This window comes from Eptesicus fuscus, chromosome 18 (assembly GCF_027574615.1).
Source record: "Eptesicus fuscus isolate TK198812 chromosome 18, DD_ASM_mEF_20220401, whole genome shotgun sequence".
NCBI classification, from domain to species: Eukaryota; Metazoa; Chordata; class Mammalia; order Chiroptera; family Vespertilionidae; genus Eptesicus; species Eptesicus fuscus.
Window position 1 is genome coordinate 34,480,466 of NC_072490.1, and position 25,613 is coordinate 34,506,078.

The following is a 25,613-nucleotide window of genomic DNA, read 5'->3' on the forward strand; positions in this document are numbered from 1 at the left end:
CCTACTTCCTAGGGTTGAGGGAGGGAAGATTTGGTGTAAAAGGACAGGGCCAGGTGCCGAGAACTGTCCAGGTGCACAGTGAGGTCGGTGTGAGCAGTGGCTGCCACCGTCATGAGCGTGACCATTAGTTATTCTTGGCCTTGGCATCCCCTCAGGTCTGGTTTGATGCCAGACCCCTGAGGCTTCCCTGATTAGTAGTAAGGAGAAAAGACCCTGAGCAGGCCTCCAGCTTCCATCCCTGGACGCCTTTGACCCTGGCGGTGACCTCAAGGTGACAGATGGATCATTGTGTTTCCAAACCCTCCCCAACCAGACTTGGGCGGGAGAGCAGAGCAGGCAGCCCCTGGCTGAAGGGTGGCTGGCCCCTGTGTATGGCTGTGGGTGCTCCAGGGCCCCTACGCTCCCCTCCCTCAGGGTGCCAGCAGTCAGGCTCTCGGAGTTTGAGGAGGAAGGACATGGCACGCCGGGAACCCGGGGCAGGAGAGGAGCTCCACACTTCCCAGCTCAGAGAGGTTGGCACGGTGGGCGCAGCCCCTGGTCTCTGCCCCTCAGCCTGGGCCTCAGTTTCTGGCCTGAGAGTGACAGATGGGAGTTCAAAGACCAGTTCTGCCCTCTGACCTCAGGCCACCCCCACCTCTCTGAACCTCAGATTCTTTTTATTTTATATATGTATTATTTTAAAAAATATATTTTTATCCATTTCAGAGAGGAAGGGAGAGGGAGAGAGAGAAACATCAATGCTGAGAGAGAATCATTGATCGGCTGTCTCCTGCACGAAACCCGGACATGTGCCCTGACCAGGAATCGAACCGTGACCTCCTGGTTCACGGGTCAACGCTCAACCACTGAGCCACACTGGACAGGCATGAACCGCGGGTTCTTGCCTGCCCGTCTTCCCTCCCTCCCTTCCTTTTTTGAAATAGCCTTAGTGGCTCCACCTCTGCCGTGGGAATGATGATGCCCAGGCCCTCCCTGGGATTCTGGGAGCTGGCGCCTCTGCCCAGGGCTGTGACTGGAAGCCAGGCAGCGGGAAAGGCTGTCCATCCGCCGGAGCCTGGTGGCACCGGGACCTTCACAGCGCCTGTCTCTCATGGGCCATTCAGAAGTCGGGTTCCTTTTCTCTGAGTCATTCATGTGTGTCACCTGAGAACCGGCATTCCAGAGCTGGGTGGGGTCTTGGGGTGTGGGCACAGCCCCCATTTTACAGGGGCTGATCCTCAACCTCAGCCTCCTGGCCTCCTCTAAGAGGCATGGGAGGGATCCAGTTCTACCACTTGACAGGTTATTGTCCTCTCTCTGTGCCTCGGTTTCCTCATCTGTGAAATGGGGCCAGTGTTCCTTCCCGCCCATGGAGTTGCCACGAGGATCAAAGGAGATGGTTGGGACTCGCTGGCACGTTGCCCTCAGTGCTGTGGACCGCACAGTTTTGTTGCTGGTGTTTTCTCACACCAGCTGACTGGCGTCTCCTTGGGGCGGCGTGCCTGCACGGGCAGGCTGGGGGGCCGTGAAGCCGTCTCTTCCGAAATGCCTCCTCGGCCAACTCCACCTCCTTGTGTTTTGCCCGCAGAGCTCTCAGGACTGCCCCCAGATCCTGCCTTCAGCCCTGGCGCCCATGCCCACAGGCAGCTCCCAGACCATCCCCGTGCGTCTGGCTAACGCTGCCTTCTTCCAGGTGAGTGGGGGCCAGGCCCGGTGGGAGGGGGCGGGAGGCTGGGGGAGCTAAGTCCCAGGGGGGCCCCGTGCTGGGGGCCCACCACCACCCACGTTTTGGTTTCCTTGCTCTGAGTTTCCAGGTTCTGCTAGAGAGAGCCCCGCTCTGGTTGCACAGAAAAGGGAAAGGGAAGTGGGTGGGGAGGCCTAGGCCTAGGGGACAGCAGGCCACCAGCAGGCAAAGGGGAACCCTGGCCAGGACCCACTGGGTATCAGAATGCTTTGTCCAGGACCCCCAGACTGCCCTACCCGCTTAAGATCCCCAGCGGATAGGGGAGTCTGGGGGTCCTGGACAAAGAGAGCTGGATCACTGCCCTTGGTGGGCACTGCCCATGTGTACCCCGTCCTGCCCCACCCCAGGCTGAAATGCGACCCTGGACACATCTCCCCAGGGGTGGCTGCCAGTCTTCCCTGGAGAATGGCCAGAGAAGCCCCCGCCGTCCCATGCCCCATGGTCCAGACGGGGAAGATGAGGTTCGGAAAAGGGAAGTTGATGCCCCCGGGTCACAGCACGTCAGGCTAGACTCGTACCCTAGCCCTTGACTCCCGATTGAGTGCTCTTCCCCACAACCAGCCTTCCCTTCCCCCACTTCCCATCTGGGCTGGGGGAGGGGATGTCGCCCCTTTCTGGGTCCCTTCTGGGTGGGAAGCGTTGATGAGTCCTGGAAGCGTGCCAGCCACCCCCTTCCCCAGCTCCTGGGTGCTCGCCATCTGTCACTTTCACAGGGAAGCTGGGGCCTGTCGTCACTCGTGGGGGCCACGTGCTGGGCACCCGGGATGTGGCTGGGCTGGAGCTCCGTGTGGGGCAGGCGGGGCCCTGCCCTGGGCCCTCAAACTCCACCTGCAGCCGTTGGGGCTCAGCCTCCCCGAACTTCCAGGGGTCTGGGTCCATGTGGGGCACCGTGCTGCTTCCCGGGGCTGCAGGAACCCGCCCGCGGGAGGCCCACGCCCTGGGTTTGGTCCTGGCTGCTGCTTTCCGGCTGTTCGGGGACACGTGTCTTCCTTCACTGACCTCCGTGACCGCCCTCCTTCCCTCAGGCCTGCTTCTAGAGCACTGAGGGTGGGAGTGGGCAGAGCCCCTGCCTGGGGTCTGCAGCAGCCCTGTTTGCTGAGCCTACACCCTGGCGACCCCCAGGACAGGCTGGACCTGCCGGCCCCCAGGTGGCCAAGGCCTGAGCTCAGGGACTCAAAGGACAGACCCACCTCTCAGCTTAGCATCGCAGGGGACAAAGGAGCTCTCAGCCCTGTCAACAGCCACTTTCCTGTGCTAGCTTCAGAGCGAAGGGGGGGGTGGGGGCAGGGTAGGGGAAAGGTTGCTGACCTGCCTTCTCCTCGGGGTGTCACATCTGCCATTGATAGGTACATAAACAGGAAGTCCTGCCACGTGGCTGTCCTAACACTCATGAAACCCGAGTTTGTTCACTCAGCAAATATTTGCTGATGCTACTCCCCAGAAGCCCCGTGCTGGGCCAAGGGCAAGATGAGACTGGGGAATCGGGCCCTGTCTATTCATCCATCATTTATCGGGCGCCTTCTGCATACTAATAACAGCCAGCACATATTAGGCACCCACAGTGTACAACCTACTAAAGATACACAATCTCCACTTTTCTCAGCAACCCTGCAGAATAGGGAGGCTTGTTTCGTTGCAGAGTTTAGAAAACCAAGGCTCAGAGAGGAGGACTGCATGCAGAGGGTTGCACAGCTAGGAAGTAGCAGAGATGGGGCTCGAACCCAGAGGTAGAACCTGCGCTCTTTCAGCTGCTGTCAGCTCCCCAGGTGTCAGAGGGATCAAGACCCAGCCCAGCCCTCCTAGTGGGTGAGGGGACAGGTGGGAACAGCCTGGGCATCGGGATAAGGCAGTCCTTCACATACAGGGTGGGGGGTAGGCGTTAGGGGCTCAATAGAACCTCTGCTTGCACCCACATGCTCACTGCTGCGTGAGTGATCACGTGAGGATGCCCCTGATTTGAGGGGGTCTGGGAAGGCTTGGAATGTGGGATATTTGAGCTGGATTTTGAAGACTGTGGAGTTTTGCTGGGTGATAGGAGGAGAGATAAGCCTTTCGGGGTGGAAGAATGGGCTTGGTCAAAGGCCTGAGGGTAGGACAGTCTGTGCTATGTCCAAGAGTGTCCTGTCTGCCTGGGGCATGGGCTTGTGGGGCAGAGGTGTGGGGTGTGGGGTGTTAGGTGTGGGGTGTTAGGTGTGGGGTGTTAAGGTGTGGGGTGTTAGGTGTGGGGTGTTAAGGTGTGGGGTGTTAGGTGTGGGGTGTTAGGTGTGGGGTGTTAAGGTGTGGGGTGTTAAGGTGTGGGGTGTTAAGGTGTGGGGTGTTAAGGTGTGGGGTGTTCAGGTGTGGGGTGTTAAGGTGTGGGGTGTTAGGTGTGGGGTGTTAAGGTGTGGGGTGTTCAGGTGTGGGGTGTTAAGGTGTGGGGTGTTAGGTGTGGGGTGTTAGGTGTGGGGTGTTAAGGTGTGGGGTGTTAGGTGTGGGGTGTAAGGTGTGGGGTGTTAAGCGTGCTGAGTAAAAGGCTCTCGTTTGGGCCAGAAGGGTGTGGGAGAGGCTTTTGGTGACACGGAGCGCCCAGGCCGGAGTTCTAGGAGTTCACGTACTCCTTGCCTCCCTCGAGCACTGGGCATGGAGGCAAGAAAGGACATTCTGGAGGAGGGTACAGCCTAGGCCAGTGATGGCAAACCTATGACACGCGTGTCAGCACTGACACGCGTAGCCATTTCTGATGACACGCGGCCGCATGCCGAGGATGAAACATTTGCGACTAGAGTCTTGGAGTTAGTTTTTTTCCTCAAAGTGACACACTACCCGAGTTCTGCTCAGTTTTTCGGCGAAGTCTGACACACCAAGCTCAAAAGGTTGCCCATCACTGGCCTAGGCAAAGGCTGAGAGCAGGGCCAAGCCCACTCTCCAGGGCAGTGGTCCATGAGGTCCTGATGGAGTTGGAGGGCAGGGGGTGCTGACCAGACTCTCCTCCCCCACCCCCCGTTTCCCACAGAGCGCAGCCCTGGAGTGTAATTTTGGGCAGGAGGCGATCTTTGAGGCCGTGTGGGTGAATGACTCAGCTGTACTCTGTAACCACGTGGTGGTGAGTGGGGGGGCGGGGGTGGGGGGGCCTGCACAAGTCCACGTGCTGCACTGTCTTCTTCCCACCTGGCCTCTTGCTGCTGTTGGTCCCCCATTCCCAACAGCTCTGCCCCGTCTGTCTCTAGGCATCCTCTCCCCAGCAGAGACCCGAACGGCGTCCGCGCCCCTCATGCTTTTCCCATCCATTTGCAGCTGCACACGACCCAGAAGAGCCAGGTGTTTCCACTCAGCCTCCAACTAAAGGGACGGCCAGCTCGGTTCCTGGACAGCCCTGACCCCATGACAGGTTGGAGCCCCCATCCCCCCCGCATGGCTACCGGGGACTCAGCCACAAAGGGTGGGCTCAGCCGTGGGGGGGGAGGGGGGTCTCATTCCAGTGCTCACTGGACAGTCACAGCTGCCCCACCTCGCCATTCCCTAATGCACACAGGCTCTCGGATGCCAGCCCTGCCATCCAGTACCTGGTCATTTAGTATTTATTTATTTATTGAAAGAAAAACAGCAACCCAAAGATTTATTTTTTCCTCAGTTTACATACTCATAGGTTGGCTTGGGGCTCCACTCTGTGCCATTAATTTTTTAAAAAATTATTTAAATGTTTCATTGAATTTATTGTGGTGACAATTGTCGTACGTCTGTATTGAGCGGCTACTCGGGGCCAGCTGCCACGCCCTCGGGTCACCTCCTTGCCAATGGCCGTGTAACCTCGGGCATGTCCTGACCCTTCCCTTTCCGGCCGCAGTGTACCCAGGTGAAAGGAGGGCCCAGGACCTTCTGCAGGGGCTGGGGTGACGCACACAAAGCTAGCGGGCGCTGGGGCACCATCAGCCCCAAACGGTGGTTGGTGTCCTTCCTCTCCCCAGATGTTTGAATCAACTCTCCCAAGGCCTGTCTGCTCATGGGGGAGTCTCTGACATCCCGAGTGGACATGGGCTCCCCACATCCCCACCACGGAGGCCTCAGACCCAGCCTGCACACCGAGGCCCTGGAGAATCCTCCCTGTAGGACTTCTCGGGCCACTCCCAGGGTCTGCGGCCCGCAGAACCCACGTTGCTCCGTGTGTCCCGGCATCCCGGAGCTCCGCTGTGGGGCAAAGAGACCCGCTCAGACCTGAGTGTGAATCCCAGCTCTGTCACTCGTAGGCTGTGTGTGACCTTGACCAGTCACTCTGCCTCTCTGAGCCTCGTCTCTTGTCTGCCAAATGGGGCTAACAAACAGTTCCCGTCTGATAGAACTGAGGTGGGGCTGAAGGATATTAATGAGGCTGTGGCTGTCCTGGGCTTAGCACAGGCCCCAGAAGGTTTGGAGAAAGTTCTAAGAACCTCCTGGGGTCCTGACCCTCAGAAACAGGACCTGCCTCTGGGTGGAACACCACAGGGAGTGGGTGTGTGTGGAGGGGACAGCGGTCATGGGGGGCTGAGCCCTGTGCCTCCATGTCTTTCCCAGTGGAGGTCTATAACTGCGCCATGGGCAGCCCCGACTGTTCCCAGTGCCTGGGCCGGGAGGACCTGGGCCACCTGTGTGTGTGGAGTGACAGCTGCCGCCTTCGGGGGCCCCTGCAGCCCCTGCCTGGAGCCTGCCCTGCCCCCGAGATCCGGGCGGTAAGCACACACCCCCACCCCCGTGGAAGCCCCTGCCTGTGCTCCCGCACAGCACACGTGCTTGCACACGCCCCGCACACGCATGCGCTGTTACCTGTTGAACACCTGGGTGCTAGGCCTCTGCAGGGCTGGAGACATCGCAGTGAACAAAACCAAGTGCCTGCCCTCACGGAGCGCATGTTTTCGATAGGGATGAGTGAGGAAATAAGTCACATTCAGGAGGCGGCAAGTGCTCGGAGAAAAGCCGCAGGGCAGGGGCCTGGGGAGTCGGGTGGCGGGGCTGCCGGACGGAGTGTCTCTAGTGTTATAGCAACGGCAGGGGACATGGTGACAGCGGAGGATGCCAGTCACTCCCAAGCCTCCGTTTTAATTAAGAAAAATGTCTCAGGGAATGGTTCTGATGGCTTAGCCTGGGTGGGTCGGGGTAGGAGGCTGATGGTCTTGGCCTGAGTCAGGGGCCTGTCCCAGGCCCAGTCAGCTCTGGCTGGGATGCAGGATCATGTGGTCAGACGTGACTACTAAGAGTGGACCTCGGTATCCTCAGGACACACACCCCCCCCCCCAACAAATAGCATTGCGTGTGTACATACACTCTGTGGCCCCAGACCCTAGCGGACTTAATCACACGCACACACACACACACGCACACGCACACACACACACACATCCTCACTGGCAGCCCCAGTGACCTGTGACGTGACTAGCAATCCCAGCATTCTCTGGGCCTCCCCTAAGTGGCCGGTCTGTGCGGCCCGCCTCCCCGGGAGCCTGTGGCAGTGGGGGGATCCCCGCCGGCATCCCCGCCTCAGAACCCTGTTCTCTGGTCACCGGCAGATTGAGCCCCTGAGTGGCCCCTTGGACGGTGGGACCCTGTTGACCATCCACGGCAGGAACCTGGGCCGGCGGCTCAGCGATGTGGCCCACGGCGTGTGGATTGGCGGTGTGGCCTGTGAGCCACTGGCGGACAGATACACCGTGTCGGAAGAGTAAGTAGCAGGCAGTCCCTGAGGCAGTTTGAGTGACCTCTGGCCTTCCCCCCCCCCCCCACCTCTACCTCTCTGAGCAGTGTCAACCTCATCTCTGCCCTCCCTTCTCCCCTTGGCCATCCCACCCTCCTCAGCAGACACCCTCCATCCCCCGCCCCCCGAAGTTGCTCACTCCCAGGTCTCCTGGGCTTTGCTCCCATCATTCCCACCACACATCGTGCCCTTTGCTGCTCGGGACACCACTCAGCCTTCAAGTGCCCACTCCTCTGGAAGCCCTCCCATGTTCCCCGAGACCAGTCCAACTTCCACAGGAGCCTTGCTCTGACGAAAAGGGAAAAAGTGCAGTTAAGAGAGTGTGCGGGCTGCTGGTGGGTGCAGAGATCCGGGCCTGCAGCCATCGGCCTGGCCTGCGGGGCTCGGGGACACCTTTGGAGCAGGGAATGAAGGAATGGATGTTGTTTCGGAGCCCATGTGTCAGGCTTGCAGATCAGGCCACCAGCCCAGCAAATGTTCTGTGGTCATAGGACTTGCAAGTGTCCTAAGAGGCTATCTTGTCTAACCCCTTGTCATATAGTTGCAGAATTGTGGGGAAATTGTAGAGTATGTGTGTGTGTGTGTGGGGGGGGGGGGGCGGTGGTCCCTGGGAACAGCCAGGATGACATTTTGGGGGGCTCAGTGGTTGTTTTCCAACTGATAGGGAACTCGGGGGAGGGGGGGGTGTATGCCCTCAGGCGTGTCCCAGTTGAACACCAGCCCCAGCTGTGCGTGGGAGGGACAGGTGGTTGAGTGCAAGGATGGGGAGCGCACACATCCTGGGGTGCAATTGCGGACATTGTTCACGGGAGAAATGGGGCAGTGCCTGATAGGCCCCGTGCTCCGCTGGCGGCTCTCCTGACCGGAGCTGCCTCCCCCAGGATCGTGTGCGCCACGGGGCCGGCCGCAGGGGCATTCTCCGACGTGGTGACGGTGAACGTCTCCAAGGAGGGCAAGTCGCGGGAGCGCTTCTCCTACGTGGTAAGGCAGGCCGCCGCCCCCTGTCCCGCCCGCCCACCCAGCCAGGCTCACCCCCTGGGCGGGCTCGAGGCCTGACCACCTGCCTCCCGCCCCGCAGCTGCCCCTGGTCCACTCCCTGGAGCCTGCCGTGGGCCCCAAGGCAGGGGGCACCAGGATCACCATCCACGGGAGCGACCTCCACGTGGGCTCCGAGCTCCAGGTCCTGCTGAACAACACAGAGCCCTGCACGGAGCTCATGTAAGCCCCTGGGCCCCAGCTGCCCCCTCCGGCCCATAGAAACCACGGGGCTAGGGGCCCGGAGGGGTGGGGGTACTACCCTGGGATCAAGCATCACCCCTTGGCCAAGCCCTTTCCCCTCCGAGCCTCAGCCTCCTCATCTGGTAAGAACGGGGAGTTATGGGAAGCACTCTGTGCCCAGCATACAGTAGGTGCTTCCTAAGTGACAGCTGCAGTAAAAGGGTGGTGATTGCATACACTCTGAGATCCTTAGCTCCTGGTGAAATAGCTCTGTCTTTATTATGCACTTAATGTGTACCAGCAGGCTTCATGGATGGGGACAAAAAGATGAGCCCAACACCGTCTCAGCCCTCGGGGAAAAGCAGACGCTCCCACAGGAAATAGAAATGTCCAGTGGGGTTGGATTGGGAGAAACGTCTGGGCTTTCAGAGCCACGGGACAGGGCCCTCGCCAGGGGCGGGAGTTGGGAGAGGAGCTCTGGGAAGGCTTCTTGGAGGAGGTGGGACTGGGCAGTTGGGAAGTACAGGCAGGGTCAGAGAGAAGGGAAGCCGTTCTCGGTGGAGAGGACAGCCCGAGCGACGTACGGCAGTGGGAATACAGAAACAGATTCATGTGCAAGAGGGCAGAAGAGCGGGTGGGGGCCAAGTGCAAAGGCCTGTGCCCCTGGTCCGTGGGGCAGGGGGTGTGGGGCAGGGGCCAAGCCATGGGAGGCGGGGGCCCTGCTGACAAAGCTCGCTGCCCCCCCACAGGCGCACAGAGGCTAGCATCACCTGCACAGTGCCCGGGGGCGCCCTGCCAGCCCCCGTGCCCGTGTGTGTGCGCTTCGAGCACCGGGGCTGCGTGCGTGGCAACCTCACCTTCTGGTACATGCGGAACCCCGTCATCATAGCCATCAGTCCCCGCCGCAGCCCTGTCAGGTGAGACCCAGGCCCCGACCCCCGGGCGGGTCTCGCTCTCTGGGGCTGCAGGTGGGCTGATGGGCTTGCTGTCCCCACAGCGGTGGCAGGACCATCACGGTGGCTGGTGAGCGTTTCCATATGGTGCAGAACGTGTCCATGGCTGTACACCCCATCGGCCGACAGCCCACAGTGAGTGGGGCGGGGGACCGAGGTGGTGGGGGTGGCTGGCAGCCCCCGCTCTGCTGCCTCTCTCCATCTCTCTCTCTCCCCATGCCTTCTTGTCTCTCTCCCCCTCTCTCTGCTTCTCCGTCTCCCTAAACCTCAAACTCTCCCCATTTCTCCATGTCTGTTTGTTCACCCCAACCTTGGCCCATGGCCCTCTCCCACCAGCTCTGCAAGGTTCTCAATTCCACCCTCATCACCTGCCCTTCGCCGGGGGCCCTGAGCAACGCGTCCGCACCAGTGGATTTCTTCATCAACGGGCGGGCCTACACCGACGAGGTGGCAGTGGCCGAGGAGCTGCTGGACTCCGAGGAGGCACAGCGGGGCAGCAGGTTCCGCCTGGACTACCTCCCTGACCCTCAGTTCTCCACGGCCAAGAGGGAGAAGTGGATCAAACACCACCCTGGGGAGCCCCTCACCCTAGTCATCCATGTGAGTGTCAGCGGGTGCCGGGTGGGGCCAGTGAATGGGCTGAGCTCAGCCATGGGCCTCGGTGAGCCCTCCCCTCCTCGCCCACAGAAAGAGCAGGACAGCCTGGGGCTGGAGCGCCATGAGTACCGGGTCAAGATAGGCCAGGTGGCCTGCGACATCCAGATCGTCTCGGAGAGAGTCATCCACTGCTCGGTCAATGAGTCCCTGGGCACAGCCGAGGGGCAGCTGCCCATCACGGTGAGTGCATGGGGCTCTGGAGGCAGAGGTGGGCATGGCTCCCAGCCCCATCTGCAGGTGCCTGTCCCTGGCTCAGCACATTGGAACTGAGCACTTTCATGCTCAGTAGTTTAGGCAGGCAGAGCAAGGCAGAGCTTGACATCCCCACGTGACAGATGAGGAAACAGGGCCAAGAAAGTAGGGACCTGCTCAAGGTCAGGAATAGGCCTGATGGGGCTGGACTCTGAAAGGCCCTAAGAAATTGCCCCTGTTCGAGGCGCTCTCCCCAGAGTCTGGGCTGCCAGTCATCACACAGGATCATGGAGGGCAGGGAAGCCAGAGGAGGAGAGAGAGGCCCAGAAAGTGGGATCTTTTCTGCACCGTACCTGCTTGCATGCCTCCTGGGCTGGGGAGCTCATTTCCTCACAGGCAGCTCTGACTGGGAAAGCTCCCTTTCATCTGCACCTCGGTCCCAATTCTGCCCTCAGAGTCCTCAGACACCTCCTGTTCCCAGGACAACCCTACAGATACCTGGGGACAACAGCCTCACCTCCCAGGCTTTAGTAATAATGACAGCCGCCCCCCACCCGCCACTGAGTTTCTCCTCTGTGCCAGGCCCAGGACTCAAAGCACAACAAGCATTACCTCCTTTAGTCCTCAGGCACCCCCTGGAGGTGGGCGTGGTTGTCTGTGTGTTAGGTGACTTGCCCAGGACACATAGCTAGTGAGGAGAAGAGCCGAGGCACAAGTCCAGGGAAGCTACAACCCCTCCCCTATCTTGTGCAGATCCAGGTAGGGAACTTCAACCAGACCATCGCCACGCTGCAGCTGGGCGGCAGTGAGACCGCCATCATTGTGTCCATCGTCATCTGCAGCGTCCTGCTGCTGCTCTCTGTGGTTGGTAAGGAGCCCCCCCCACCCTTGTGACACCTTGGAGGGCAGGCCTCCCCCCCGTACCCCCCTGAAGATGGGCAGATAGAAGAGAAGGCATAGTGGGCTGGGGGCACAGCTTGAACACACGCGTGGGGGTAGGAACAGGTCCTGCACCCAGAGGTGGGTGAGAGGGGTGCCTGGCTACAGCACGAATGGGAGGACAGATGTTGGGAGGGCACGCAGAGGAATCGGGAACCTTTCTGTGAATCATTAGGGAGCTGTTGAAGGTACTTAAGAGAGGGTTGTTATACCACTATTAAAGCAGTGGTTATAAAGGTAATATATTCAGTGTCGCAGAGAAAGTGGAACCCTCATACACTGCTGGTGGGGTTGGAAAATACTTTGGCAGTTCCTCCAAGTGTTAAACAAAACGCTGCCATGTGACCCAGCAATCCCACTCCTGGGTGTCTACCCAACAGACATGAAAACATGTTCACACAAAACTTGTGCATGAAAATTCATGGCAGCATTGTTCATAACAGCCAGAAAGAGAAACAACTTAATGTCCATCACCTGGTGAATAAGTAAAATGTAGTGTAGGTATACACACAACGGGATATTGTTCGGTCATAAAAAGGAATGAAGTGCTGACTCATGCTGCATCATGGCTGAGCCTTGACAACATTATGCCAAATGAAAAGCCACTCACCAAAGACCACATGTTGTAGGATCCCAGGTGATGGATGCACAACTAAAAGCCATTAGAATTGTCTTCTTTAAATGGATGGATGGGTTACATGGCGTGTGCATCATATCTTAACAAAGCTGTCTTTAAAAAATATTCAATGTAGAAAATTTTAGGGAATCCGTGAACTAAAAAAAAACACACATCCATCATTAACACCCTATATATTTTGGTATGTTTCCTGCCAGTCTCCTAAAGTTTTATATAATACGTACAAATATGTATTATACATAAGAATATAAAATATTTTAATATTATATATATTACACATATATATATCCCTTCTCCCAACTCAGAAAGGGATAATATAATACTGCTTTGTAATCTTTTAAAAGTTTCTCAATTCACAAGTAACACTAGGTCATTGTAGAAAGAATTGAAAATGCTAAAACGAAAAAAAAAAACCCACAAATCACCCATAATTCTCTCACATGTAATCCATCCATAGGGAAAGCCACTGCTTACCACTGTTGTACATACACACACACTTCTTTTTATAAGAATGGGACACTGAGCCTTATTTTACTGGTTTCTCCAAACCCTTTGCCCCGTCGGAGTTAGCCCGCTGGGGAGGGGAGGCCTGGGCACCTGGCCACGCCTGCCCCAGAGGAGGTGGAGCTGGGGCCGACCTCTCCCTCCAGGCCCTGCGCACAGCAGGTGCCAACAGACGCTTTCCAAAGGGCTTTCAAGGCCTGACCCCCTCTCCAATGCCCGCAGCCCTGTTTGTCTTCTGCACCAAGAGCCGCCGCGCTGAGCGCTACTGGCAGAAGACCCTGCTGCAGATGGAGGAGATGGAGTCTCAGATCCGAGAGGAGATCCGTAAAGGTAGTGGGTGGGGACCAGGCAGGACCACGGGCCTCGGGGCCTCGGGGCCTCGGCTTTCCCAGCTGGGGAATGGGTTTGAGACACGCTCACCTCTGCCTTCCTGTCACCAGGCTTTGCCGAGCTGCAGACGGACATGACGGATCTGACCAAGGAGCTGAACCGCAGCCAGGGCATTCCTTTCCTGGAGTATAAGCACTTTGTGACCCGCACTTTCTTCCCTAAGGTCAGCCGGTGCCCTCGTCTGCCCCCTCGGGGGCTCTGGGCTGTGCCGCTCTACAGGGCACCTTTGTGCATATGGGGAAGCTTGGCTAGTGTGGGCCCCGTGAGCAGTGCAGATCCACAGGGCCTGCCGGGAGGGGCCCAGGTTCTACCCACTTTCCCTCATTATTCACTCGATGTTTAACTGTCCGTAGAGAAGCTGGCTGCCAGCCCCACGCTCCTCCTAGGGTGCTACCTCTCCCCTCACTGAGGGGTGAGCAGAGGTGGCCCAAGCTGCATGTGCCCTGCTAGCCTCTCTTACATCGGGCCCCTTCCCAGCCAGGCTTCTCTGGGTCTCCACATACCCTCTTCCTGCCCCCTGGACTCTGCCCACCCCTTCCTCGCCTCCTCCTGTTCCTGGCTGCTGCCCTGTCCCCACTTTCCCTGGCCTGCCCAGAGCTTTGGTGCTGATGGCCAACGCCCTCCTCTCGCCCTGGTCACACCGTGCAGCAGCCTCTCTGCCTCCGTTTCCCTCATTCCACACTCAGCTGCTTTCGTTTTCCTGAAAGCCTTGTGCCCTCTGGCATTGCTACAGCTTGGCGCATGCTGGTTCCACTCCTCTTCCTCCAGGAAGCCCCCGGGGACGCCCCTCCCCACGCCTCTGGAATCCTGGGACTCCGTGGCCGTGGCCCATTGCCTTGTCTTTCTCTGTAAAGTGTCCCTTTGCCTTTGTTGAGCGTCCTTGCGTACCAGTCAGGGGAGTCCAGCCCTGCTGAGGTGCTGGGTCTGCCTCCACAGTGTTCCTCCCTCTATGAAGAGCGTTACATACTGCCCTCCCAGACCCTCAACTCCCAGGGCAGCTCCTCCGTGCAAGAGACACACCCACTGCTGGGAGAGTGGAAGGTGAGTACCCTCAACCCCCCTAACCGCCCCCCCCACACACACACACTGGGCCACCCAGTCCCTGTCAGGCTCCACTTTCCAGCTCATCGGGTCCATTGATCCCAATCACGGGGGCGGAGGGATGGGGGGAGGAGAATCTGCCATTGGAAGGTAGTGAGCGCTTCATCCCAGGAGGCACTGAAGCTGCCCCTCAGGGTGTTATAAGTGCTGCCCCCAGGCCAGGCAGAGAGGAGAGAGGACTGAGCCTCCCTTGACATCCCACTCTGCCTGTGCCTTAGAGCAGTGGTCGGCAAACTCATGAGTCAGCAGAGCCAAATATCAACAGGACAACGATTGACATTTCTTTGGAGAGCCAAATTTTTTAAACTTAAACTTCTTCAAACGCCACTTCTTCCAAATAGACTCGCCCAGGCCGTGGAAGAGCCACACTCCAGGGGCCAAAGAGCCGCATGTGGCTCGCGAACCGCAGTTTGCTGACCACTGCCTTAGAGGGTAGTTGAGAGGGTCCCTCATGGGGATGCTGGGTTAGCCCCAGGCACTCTTGCCCTTCTTTGTGCCCAGTCACGGGCAGTTAGGAGGCACCCACCATGACAAGGTAGTGAATTCCCCGTCGTAGGAGGCATTCGAGGAGCCATTCGGGGAGTCCTCAGTGCCGACCCCTCGGCCAGGCAGACACGGGTCCCCTCACCGATTGCTTCTGCAGATCCCCGAGAGCTGCCGGCCCAACATGGAAGAGGGCATCGGCCTGTTCTCCTCGCTGCTCAACAACAAGCACTTCCTCATCGTCTTTGTCCACGCCCTGGAGCAGCAGAAGGACTTCGCAGTGCGGGACAGGTCGGGCTGCGAGGCTCCGGGGGGCGGGGCGGGGGGGGCTCTGTCTGCGGTCCCACTGGTCCTGGGTCAGCCTGGCTGGACCCTGGGCTCGGGAAGTTTGCAAATCGCCATGTCCTCTGGGCAGCTAGCTGGCCTCCAACATGAAGTCGGGGTACTGGGGGTTCTGAGACCCCACATTCCTCCCCTTCCTGGGCCTGGATTCCACCTGCGCCGGCACATCAGTGATAAGGCCACCTGTAGCCGCCACTGTGCGCCCCCCCCCCCCGACCCCACTGACGCCCATGCCCACCCACAGGTGCAGCTTGGCCTCCCTCCTGACCATCGCGCTCCACGGCAAGCTCGAGTACTACACCAGCATCATGAAGGAGCTGCTGGTGGACCTCATCGACGCCTCCGCCGCCAAGAACCCCAAGCTCATGCTGCGGCGCACGGAGTCCGTGGTTGAGAAGATGCTCACCAACTGGATGTCCATCTGCATGTACAGCTGTCTGAGGGTGAGGCAGGCGTGACGGCGCCACCGACACGGCAGGGACCGCCGTCTCCCCGCGGTGGATTGGACTTGGTTCAGCCTTCCGCCAGCTCTCCCAGGAGAGTTACCCCTGTGTGCAGATGGGAGGGGGACTCAGAGGAGGGCAGGGACAGGCCCCGAGGGTCCATTATGCAGACGGGGACGGAGGCTCCGCGGAGGCCTGGCTTCCTGCGAGGCGCAGAGCCCGCTGGGGCAGAACAGAGGCCATGTCGGGGAGCTTGTCCTCAGTCACCAAACCCTCTCAGCCACTGAAGCCCTCCGATCGTTAGGGGAGGGAGATGTGGAAACAAATTAAAATAGCAAAGCTCCACCGCTGAGGCTTCTGACCGGGCTGGCGGGTTCCAGGTGGCGGCCCAAGTAAGGTTAGAGTAGGAACGAGCCATCGGAAGCATTGGGTGGGGAGGGGGTCCCAGGTTTTGGTGGCAGCAGGGGCAGCGCCAGGAGGAGGGGCCGTTTCTGAAAGGAACTGAGGGAAGGCGGGTGAGTCTTTCTGATGAGATAAGGCTGGGGAGGCCAGGTGGTCAGGGCCGTCTGCCTTCTGCCAAAGGGACCCCATTAGGGCTTTTCTGCAGAGGCCAGGAAGTCATCTGGGGGATCCCAGGAGAAGGGCAGAGGCCTGACTGAAGCCCAGAACCAGGGCCTCAGATCTCCTGGGTTTGAGTCCAGTCTTTGGCACAAATCAGCTGTGCGGCCTTGGAAAAGGCATTGCCCCCTCTCGGTCATGTGGGCCATGCCCCTGGGTGTGGGGCTCGTGAGGGCAGGCAGCCGGGAGGAGCCCTGTGGTGGGGACGGGGGCTGGGGATGGAGCAGAGGAGGCTGGGCCGAGGACGGGGCCATCACACGGCCCCCGGCGGCTCTCCCCGTGTCACTGGTCTTGGTATCGGTCTGCACTGGCTGCAGCAGGGCCCGTAGGGGCTGCCGTGGACTCTGGACCCAGCTCCTGAGGCCTCTTTGTGTGGCTTCCCTTCTGAGCCTTCGTTTCCTGCTCCAGAAAACGGGGCATCAGCGGCTCCCACCACCAGACCTGGAGAACTAGATCCGGAGTAAGAGTTGGCATGCTTGCCCTGGCTGGTGTGCTCAGTGGTTAGAGCGTCGGCCCACGCATCAAAGGGTCTCGGGTTCAGTTCCCGAGGCAACCAATCGATATGACATCAATGTTTCTCTCTCTCCCCTCTCTGTCCCTTTCACCTTCTCTAAACATCAGTGGAAAAAATATCCTCGGGTGAGGATTAACAAAAAAAAAAAAAAAAAAAAGGAGTTGGCGTGCTATCTTCATCATCTTGCCAAATCTGCCTAACACTATTATGTACTTAATTTTTTTCCTTAAATCAGCTTACCATTTTACCTAAGTCTCTACCATCAGTGTAATTCCTGATCCCTTGCTATAAAAAGACCATGAAAATCAGCTCATGGCTGTGAACTTGATGAAAGGGAGACTGGAGGGGCGGGGGGTGGCCGAGGGCGGGAGAGTCCAGTTGAGCCCAGGACTCTCCACTCTCACTGCGCGGCGATGGAGGTGGGGACCACGTCTGTGTTCTTCCACCCGAACTCACCGTGGGAGGCTTCGCAGAGAAAGTCACGGGCTTGGGAGTCAGCCAGGCCGGCGTCCGCGTCCAGCTGTGCCTCTTCCTGCGGCTGACCCCGGGCTGGTTACGTGCTCTCGGCCTCAGCAGTGAGGGATGAAATGGATGAGCCCGCCCGCAGCCAGTGGTGTTCGACCGTGGAGTCCATGGAGACTTCAGGGGGCTGGGGGGACGGCACCGGGACCCAAGAGAAGGGTATTACACAGGCAGCCATGAAGGTGTTCCGGAGGCCTGGGAGCTGGGATGTGGAGGGGGGGGCAGGGAGGCCGTGGGGGGCAGGCAGGCTGGGCCTCGGCCCCTGACGACAGCCCCTGTCCACCCCAGGAGACGGTCGGGGAGCCGTTCTTCCTGCTCCTGTGTGCCATCAAGCAGCAGATCAACAAGGGCTCCATCGATGCCATCACAGGCAAGGCCCGCTACACGCTCAATGAGGAGTGGCTGCTGCGGGAGAACATTGAGGCCAAGCCCCGGGTGAGCCGGTGTGCGGGCGGGGGGGGGGGCTGGGCAAGGGCAGCTGGGAAGCAAGGGGGGAGCCGTCTCCTGAACTGGCTGGAAGGGGTCCCCACGTGCCTGGAGGCTACGCTCTGGCCCGGCCTCCTCCGGTGGGCTGTCGCCTGCCGGGGCCCCCGGTAGTGGCGGTGAGGACGGACTGACCTCCCCTTCCTCCTCTCTTGCAGAACCTGAACGTGTCCTTCCAGGGCTGCGGCATGGACTCGCTGAGCGTGCGGGCCATGGACACGGACACGCTGACGCAGGTGAAGGAGAAGATCCTGGAGGCCTTCTGCAAGAACGTGCCCTACTCCCAGTGGCCCCGCGCCGAGGACGTCGACCTCGGTGGGCAGGGGCGGGCGGTACCCCGGGTGTCAGACTGTGTTGGTGGGAGCCAGCCCCTGCCTTAGGCATACCAGTCCGCTCCTTTCCCTCAGCAAATGGGCACAGACGTGGGCACTGGGGACATGGAGATGAAGTGCACCCCAACTGGGGATCGAGCCCACCACGGGCAAGCTCCTGCTGCACGGACAATGCCCAGTGGAGCCACACCAGCCAGGGCTGGGGGCACCTTTCCTTATTTCATCAGCAGTAACAGCAGTCACAACCCCGAGGAGGAGGACATTTCCAGAGCTCCTGCTCTGTGCTCCTCCCCGGGATCGAGCTCGGCTCCGGCCTCCCAGCACCCTGTTCCCCGGTTTTCTCCCCACTCTCTGTTTACAGAGGGGGAATGGAGGCTCAGAGAGAAGCGTGGCGTGCCCCAGGTTTCAGAGAGCAAGCAGCCTCTCCCCGTGTGGCCAGGCTGGTGCTGTCCCCTCGGCTGGCCCTGCCCCTGACCCCCCGCTCCCCGTCTCCAGAGTGGTTCGCCTCGGGCACGCAGAGCTACATCCTCCGGGACCTGGACGACACCTCGGTGGTGGAGGATGGCCGCAAGAAGCTCAACACACTGGCTCACTACAAGGTGGGCTCCCAGCCCCGCCCAGCCCCCACTGGCGGCCCCCCTGACCTGACCTCTGACCTCAGCCTCTCCCCTCCTGCCAGATCCCCGAAGGTGCCTCGCTGGCCATGAGCCTCACAGACAAGAAGGACAACACGCTGGGCCGAGGTAGCGCCGCTGGACGTGGGGAGGGCGGCCAGGGCCCCTTCTGCGCGGTCCCCGTGGGGAGGCCGAGGCTTCACGAGGCCGGGCTGTGGCCTCCGTGGTTGGGGCAGGGGCCAAGCCAGGCCCCTGTGACCCAGGACTGCTTGGCAGGGCCTGTGACCGGGCCTCTCAGGCTGACTTCCTGCGGGCAGCCCGAGAGAGGCCTCAGGAGGGCGGGCCGTGGTTACCATGGGTCTGGGCAGCTGCCAGGCCAGAGGGGTGGCTGGCATGCCCGTCTAGGGTTTAGGTTGTGTTTCTGCCTCAAATCCCACCGTCCACACCCTCAGATGCCCCAGGCTTCATGCTTCTGGGTCTCGGGGTTCCCTCTGAGGTCAGGAGCAGGACCTGGGTTCTCTCCCCGCAGCTTGTGGGGTCGGGTGGGGAAGTGAGCGAGGGCAGCCTCCCTCCTGCCTGGGCCCTCTCCTCTCTCCCTGTGTGACCCTGTCGCTGTTCCTCGCCATCGCACCCTCCCTGCTTCTCCTCTCACCTGCATGTGTCTTTCTCTCAATGCCGCTGTCTTTCTCTTTGTCTCTTCCTCTGTGCGTCTTTCTGGATCTCTCTCATCTCTTTCTTCACATGTTTCTCCTTGACTCACTCTGTCTCATTCTCTCCATGTGTCTCTTTGGAACTCACCCTTTTCTCTTGGTTTCTGCTCCATATCTGTTCTCTCCCCCTCTCCCTCCCCTCACTTGTTTATTTATTGTGTGTTTTTCCTCTCGCAGTGAAAGACTTGGACACAGAGAAGTATTTCCATTTGGTGAGTGCCCGGCCTCTGGCCCTGGGGCTCCCGCCCCTCACTGGGTGTGGACGTGGCTTCCTGCCACCTTGGTCCTCTGGGGAGAACCCTCCCAGGCTCTGGGAAAGGCTGGGGGTGGGGAGCGGAGATGGGAATCCAGAATCAGCAGGGAACCCGGTCACTGGTGCAGACCAAGTGCCTCTGGGAGAAGGATGGGGCCTCCCCTGGGACGGCGGAGCGCAGTGCCTGGCCCCGGCACTGACCGCCGCTCCGGCCTCCCAGGTGCTGCCCACAGACGAGCTGGCCGAGCCCAAGAAGTCCCACCGGCAGAGCCACCGCAAGAAGGTGCTACCCGAGATCTACCTGACCCGCCTGCTGTCTACCAAGGTAGGCCCGGCCTCCGCGGAGCCAGCTGGGCTCCCAGGGTGAGAGGCTAAGGGCTCAGGGCCCTCCCTTTGCTCAGAGCCCCGAAAGGTGTCTGACAGACAACTTCTAAACGAGCCAATGTCACAGAGAGGGCAGAGGGGTCAGTGATGTCCCCAAGGCCACACAGCTTAGGTGGCGGTCTGCACCCTACACACCACACCCTGGCTCCACTGATTCCCACTCTCTGCCCCAGACTTTCCAGCGCCCCTGTGAGGTAGGCTTCACGAACCCATTTCACAGGTGAGAAAACTGAGGCCCAGAGAGGTTAGGTGGCCGGCTTGATGCCACGTGGCTTCCACATTCACCAGTTCCAGTGCCACAGTCTCCCCAGAGCCAACAGGGTCCCCACTTACCCTCTCCACGTGGTCCCGGGCCGATGGCATCCACGCTGCTCTCCCCCAGGGCACGCTGCAGAAGTTCCTGGACGACCTGTTCAAGGCCATTCTGAGCATCCGTGAGGACAAGCCCCCTCTGGCCGTCAAGTACTTCTTCGACTTCTTGGAGGAGCAGGCCGAGAAGAGGGGGATCTCAGATCCTGACACCCTGCACATCTGGAAAACCAACAGGTGGGTGGTGGGTGTGTGGGGAGGGCGGTGCAGCTCCATGTGTCCCTGGGGGCAGCAACAGTGCTGGGGTTCAGAGCCCAGACTCTCGGTCCACCTGCTTGGGTCCAGTCCCTACGATGCCACATCCCAGCTGTGTGATCTTGGGAAATGACTTAACCGCTCTGTGCTTTAAGCTCCCCCGACCCCAGCTGTAAAACAAGGGCAATAAAAGGAATTCACCTTAATGATAAGAATTAAGGAGCAGCGAGGATTATGTAAGTGTCGCCCTTACCATCCTCCTCCCTCCATTCTTCTTGGGGAGGCCCTGTCCGCTCCATTTGACAGATGGGAACAGTGAGGCTCACAGAGACAGGACTGCCCGAGATCACGCAGCCCTGGGATGGCTCAAAGCAGCATAATCTTGGCTCCCCTACCCAGTTTGTAGCCTTCTTTGGAGGCATGTCTTTGCTTTTTGGGGTCACAGATTCCAACAAGAAGTTGTTAAAAAAAAAACAACAAACTCAGCTGGTCCTCAGAAAAAAATGCCACAGGCCCAGAAGTTTCTGTGCAGTTGCAGGGGCTTCTCCGAGCTCTGGGGGTGCATAAGCCCTGGCTGCTGAGTCACTGGGAGGCGCTGCGGTGGGAGTGGGGGTTTTACCAACCCTCTGGCTCCTGAGGCCAAGGCCTAGGATCCAGGCCCCGCCCTCCCTCAGCCCTTGCCTGCTGCTAATGGTGGACTTCCTGCTGCCGTGAGAGGCTAAGGGAGGAGCCAGGGGCTGCCAGGCCGGGTGGGGGTGCTGCTAATGAGAACCAGGACCTGGCCTGAGGCTCCTGCTGGAGACTCTGTGGGAGATGGGGTGGGCAGTGAGGGTGGACTGGGGCCCCTCCACCCCAGCCAGGCCTGCAGCTCCTGACCCGGCCTCCTGCCCTGCTCCGTGCAGGAAACCTGGCTCTTAGCTGCCCGTAGCCCGGCCAGCAGGGATGGTCATCAGCCCCATTTGTGGGTGAGCAGACCAAGGTCTCTAGAAGTTCCATCTTATGAGTAGGCTACACCAGCCTTGAGGGGTAAAGCCAGCCTCTCCTCTGGGCCTGGCTGCCCTACCCTTGGGGTGGGCTCACACTGCCTCTGTTACCCCCATCCCACAGCCTTCCTCTCCGGTTCTGGGTGAACATCCTGAAAAACCCCCAGTTTGTCTTCGACATCGACAAGACGGACCATATCGACGCCTGCCTCTCGGTCATCGCACAGGCCTTCATTGACGCCTGCTCCATCTCTGACCTTCAGCTCGGCAAGGTCAGCTGCTCCCGGGGGCAGCCTGGGTGCTAATGACGGGATGGAGATTTTTCTGGGAGGGGAACTATAGGAGCTCAGGTCTGGGGGACGTGGGGGATGAACAGGGACATTCGGGCCGGAGGAGACGCCCAGACACGGCAACTACAGTCAGAAACTGCATCACAAAAGACCGGTTGCACCTGCCTCAGGTGGGCCCAGCATCAGCTCCCAACGTTAGGCCATAGAGCCAGGCCCGGGAAGCCAGAGCGAATGTAGAAAACCCGCTTGGTCAAGCACAGCGTCATCTGAGAGTCCGCCAGGCTACAGGCAGCAGTCCCGATGGTCAGGAGCCCTCTGAGTGGGCACAGAGAAGCGGTGGGCAGAGGCAGCAGATGACCATGACCTCTGAGATACACGCAGGAGGGCGCCCCCGAGGCATCTCTGCGGGGAGAGGAGAGAGAATGGTGTTCCTGGCAGAGGGAACAGCCTGGGCGAGCAGGGAGGCATGAAAGAGTGCTCGCGGCGGTGAGCATGAAGGAGGTGGTGTAAGCAGACCCGGCCAGGCAGGATGGAGGCTTCATGGCCCTGCATTTTGCCCGTGACTTTCAGAGACAGGCCACGAGGGAGAGTGTGGAGAAGGGATGCGTTCACTATCTCGGAAGGCAGGACGCCCGTGACAAAGAACGGGGAGTGTACTTGGCACATTTCGCTTTCGGGCGTTGAAAACATGTGGTGGGAAATATTCCACTGAGCCAGCAATCGGGCTTCCAGCAGTCTTAGCCACCAAGACCTATAACCCGAAGCAAGGATGTAAACAAAACCGCCTCTGTGCGACCAAGGGCTGGCGCCAAGCCCACGTACTTTCCCCCGAAGAGACCTAGATCCCCCGTCAGGTCATCCCCCGGCGGTCCCATAGAAGACGGGGCGGGGCTCAGTGCAGAAGGACAGCAGGGGGAGGGGGGCGGGAGGAGCCCCTGGTCTGAAGCTGGCGGAGTGGGGACCCTCAGTGACGGGGGCCTTCGTGTGGCAGTAGAGAGCGTGGCTCGTCCAGAAAAGGACAAGTCCTTTCCTCCTCTTGTTCATCCCCTCACTCTCTCCCCCCAGGACTCACCCACCAACAAGCTCCTCTACGCCAAGGAGATCCCCGAGTACCGCAAAATCGTGCAGCGCTACTACAAGCAGATCCACGACATGACCCCCCTCAGCGAGCAGGAGATGAACGCGCACCTGGCCGAGGAGTCGAGGGTGCGGCTGGGCTGCGGGGGGTCTGGCATTTGCCCGTCCAGTGAGGGGTTTGTGTACAAGCAGCAGGCTGGGCTGGGCCCGGCCCAGGTTGGACAGGTTACCCACCCTTCCCAACGCCCGCCTTCTCTTTGCTTGTAGAAGTACCAGAACGAGTTCAACACCAACGTGGCCATGGCAGAGATTTACAAATATGCCAAGAGGTATCGCCCGCAGGTGGGTACCCCTGGTGGGCGGCCCTGACCCTCGCAGCCACGGCGCCCCCTCCCCATCTCACCCACAGAGAGGTCCCCACTCCAGCATTTATGTCCCAGGACGTTTGTGCTTTAGGGCGGGTCAGCAGCTGTGGGAATCCAGGCAGGGTGTGCTCCCCAGAGACTGCCAGGGGACCCCACTGGGGCCCAGGCCTGCAGCCCCACGGCCCCTCTGCTTCTCCTCAGATCATGGCGGCCCTGGAGGCGAACCCCACGGCCCGGAGGACCCAGCTGCAGCACAAGTTTGAGCAGGTGGTGGCTCTGATGGAGGACAACATCTACGAGTGCTACAGCGAGGCCTGAGCCGCCGGAGACCGCGTGGGGAAGGAACCAGGCCCCCGGCCCTCGACTTCATTTGGTCCCCAGTGCCTCTGACTCCGGCTGGGCCAGGACTGAGCAGAGTCACTGGAGAGGGGGAATGAATGAGGTGCCCCCCGCCCTGGCCCCTCTGTCCCCTCCTGCTTGTCCCCAGGCCCAGCCTTTGGGATGGGGACTTGGATGACACAGCCAGTCTCTGGTAAGGTTCCCACCACCCGCCAGGACAGCCTGGACGGCGCCCCGCACGCTCTGTCACGGCCGGCTGCTAAGAGCCCCGCCCGACTCGGTCCCGCAGACGAACAGTCAAACGTGAGAGCGCGCCTGGCCCAGAGGCCGCAGCCAGAAACACTACCTCAGCCTTTCTGACGGCGGGGAGGCCTCCTCGAACCAGCCCGCGATCGGTTTCCGACTTAACCACCAAAACGCCGTCTCGCTCTCCCCTCACCCGGAGAGGACCCTGGCCACACGCAGTGTCGAGCGGTGTCAGATTCCCGTTGCTTAAGTGGCTACTGGTGGCGTGGGCAGCGCCCACCGCCCGTGGGGAGGCTCCTGGGGCTTTCCCGGAGCCAGGAGGGCGGAAGACCGGGGGGCTGGGTTTGGGGGGGAGCGGGGCTGAGTTGCACCAAGGATGTAGCTGGGCTACTTGATCTTGCTGGAAGTATTTCTAAAGAGAGCACCGCTTTGTTTTTTTAAGAAAGCTTTTCTATATTAAACTCATCATGCACCAACTGTGAACAGCTGCCGCTTGTGCAGAGGACCTGGGAGGGGACCGAGGGGCTCCCAACGCAACACTGGAAATGACTGTTCCAGAGGATGGGCAGCTCTGGCACGGACCCCCCGCCACCCTGAGCAAACCACGCCGCCTTCTGTCCCTGCCACAAGTGGCCCTCTGGCTGACCGGAGCCCCCGCAGCAGACCGCGCCCGCGCAGGGCCTGGGCCGGAAGGGTGACCAGGATGCTCTAAGTGGAACCTTCTTTACAATAAAAGCCTGATGGGAAAACCTGCTGTGGGCTCCAGCCTTCATCCCGAGTGGCGAGAGGCAGGGCGCCCTGGCTCAGACCTGCCTCAGCCTCCGGAGGAGTGATGGCGATGGGACCGTGTGGCTGCCTGCTCGCCCTGGGCCTGGCTCTGAGGGCACCACGGGACCTGCAGGAAGATGTCACGGCTGCTGGGTGCCACCCACCCCTGCTGGGCCCTGCTCCCAACTCACCGGTAGTTGCCGAGTCCACGAGGAAGGGAACTGTGTCCTCGGTTTACAGGGGTGGGAACAGCGCAGAGGGCTGCCCCCAGGGAGCCGCGGGGGGCGGTGGGGGGAAGCCAGGTTATCTGGGCCCTCAGTCCTCGGTGCCGTGCTTCTGCCAGACCAGCCTCCACGGCAGCCTCCCGATGGGAGGGGTGGGCCACACTGGAAAGAGAGCGGACATGTACACACCCCGAATGTTTCGTCCCTCTTCAAAAAACGTATCACGAACCCCGTTTTGCAGGTGAGGAAACCGTTTCCCCCGGGGCCAGTAGGACGGTTAGCCTGACTGGAGGCCAGCAAATACCAGAACCCCCAGCCCACCCAGCTGGGCCTGAGCTGGGGGCGAGGTTCACCCCTGACCTCCTGGAGAGGTCACGAGAAAGCAAAGCAACTCATTTTTTTTCCCCTTCACGGAAAAAAATAAATAAATAAGCACACACATTTATCAAAGGTAAGAACTAGGACAGAAAAATTCATACCGTTTAAACAAAATCCTACAAATGCCAGTTTTTAAATTAATGAGAACAGGAAAGTGAAAAGAGAAAAGTAAACAATTTTTAGCTTTAAAAATAGCCTTTTCCTGTGGTAGCTTCTGGGTAGAGAGATTCGTTATCTTTTCAAATTTTCTATTCTGAGCACCGATTCCTGCTTATTAAGCAGCAGATTTCTAATTTAAGTTATTGACACATTTGATAGGAAAAAAAAATTTTTTTTTGGTGTGATGCTAGAATTAAATACACTTCCTACAGAAACATCAGGAAGTTAAAAAAAAAAAAAAGAGAAAGAAGAAAAAAATAAAAGCTACCTCAACCCACCCACGGTTAATATCTCAGAGAATGCCAAATCACATACTTGCCTGGGTTGGGGGCCGAGGAGTAAAAACCGGGACCAGGGTATACACACCATTTTGAAACCTGTATTTTCCCCATGCAACAATATGTCAGCAACATCTTTCTATGTCATTAAATATTCCACAGCCTGTTTTAATGCCTAATTAACATGCAATTCCTTCTTGACATTTAGAAATGTATTCGCAAATGGAGG

At 59.4% G+C, this 25,613-nt stretch overlaps 1 protein-coding gene across 1 annotated transcript in view; it reads left to right on the forward strand.

Moving 5' to 3' along the window:
• PLXND1 (plexin D1) overlaps positions 1-25,552 on the forward strand; it is a 53,276-nt gene extending 27,724 nt beyond the window's left edge. Inside the window, exons 9-36 of the mRNA XM_028127692.2 lie at positions 1,568-1,672; positions 4,716-4,805; positions 4,997-5,090; positions 6,251-6,405; positions 7,240-7,391; positions 8,306-8,405; positions 8,503-8,642; positions 9,392-9,559; positions 9,640-9,730; positions 9,932-10,195; positions 10,283-10,432; positions 11,198-11,312; positions 12,747-12,854; positions 12,965-13,077; positions 13,851-13,955; positions 14,659-14,789; positions 15,085-15,283; positions 17,226-17,372; positions 17,579-17,735; positions 18,248-18,351; positions 18,432-18,495; positions 19,254-19,288; positions 19,550-19,654; positions 20,096-20,259; positions 21,385-21,532; positions 22,616-22,756; positions 22,895-22,969; positions 23,194-25,552. Coding sequence (XP_027983493.2) covers positions 1,568-1,672; positions 4,716-4,805; positions 4,997-5,090; positions 6,251-6,405; positions 7,240-7,391; positions 8,306-8,405; positions 8,503-8,642; positions 9,392-9,559; positions 9,640-9,730; positions 9,932-10,195; positions 10,283-10,432; positions 11,198-11,312; positions 12,747-12,854; positions 12,965-13,077; positions 13,851-13,955; positions 14,659-14,789; positions 15,085-15,283; positions 17,226-17,372; positions 17,579-17,735; positions 18,248-18,351; positions 18,432-18,495; positions 19,254-19,288; positions 19,550-19,654; positions 20,096-20,259; positions 21,385-21,532; positions 22,616-22,756; positions 22,895-22,969; positions 23,194-23,310 — 3,537 coding nt within the window. The 3' untranslated portion in view covers positions 23,311-25,552. The remainder of the gene's footprint in view (positions 1-1,567; positions 1,673-4,715; positions 4,806-4,996; positions 5,091-6,250; positions 6,406-7,239; positions 7,392-8,305; positions 8,406-8,502; positions 8,643-9,391; positions 9,560-9,639; positions 9,731-9,931; positions 10,196-10,282; positions 10,433-11,197; positions 11,313-12,746; positions 12,855-12,964; positions 13,078-13,850; positions 13,956-14,658; positions 14,790-15,084; positions 15,284-17,225; positions 17,373-17,578; positions 17,736-18,247; positions 18,352-18,431; positions 18,496-19,253; positions 19,289-19,549; positions 19,655-20,095; positions 20,260-21,384; positions 21,533-22,615; positions 22,757-22,894; positions 22,970-23,193) is intronic.
• Positions 25,553-25,613: the final 61 nt, after the last annotated feature.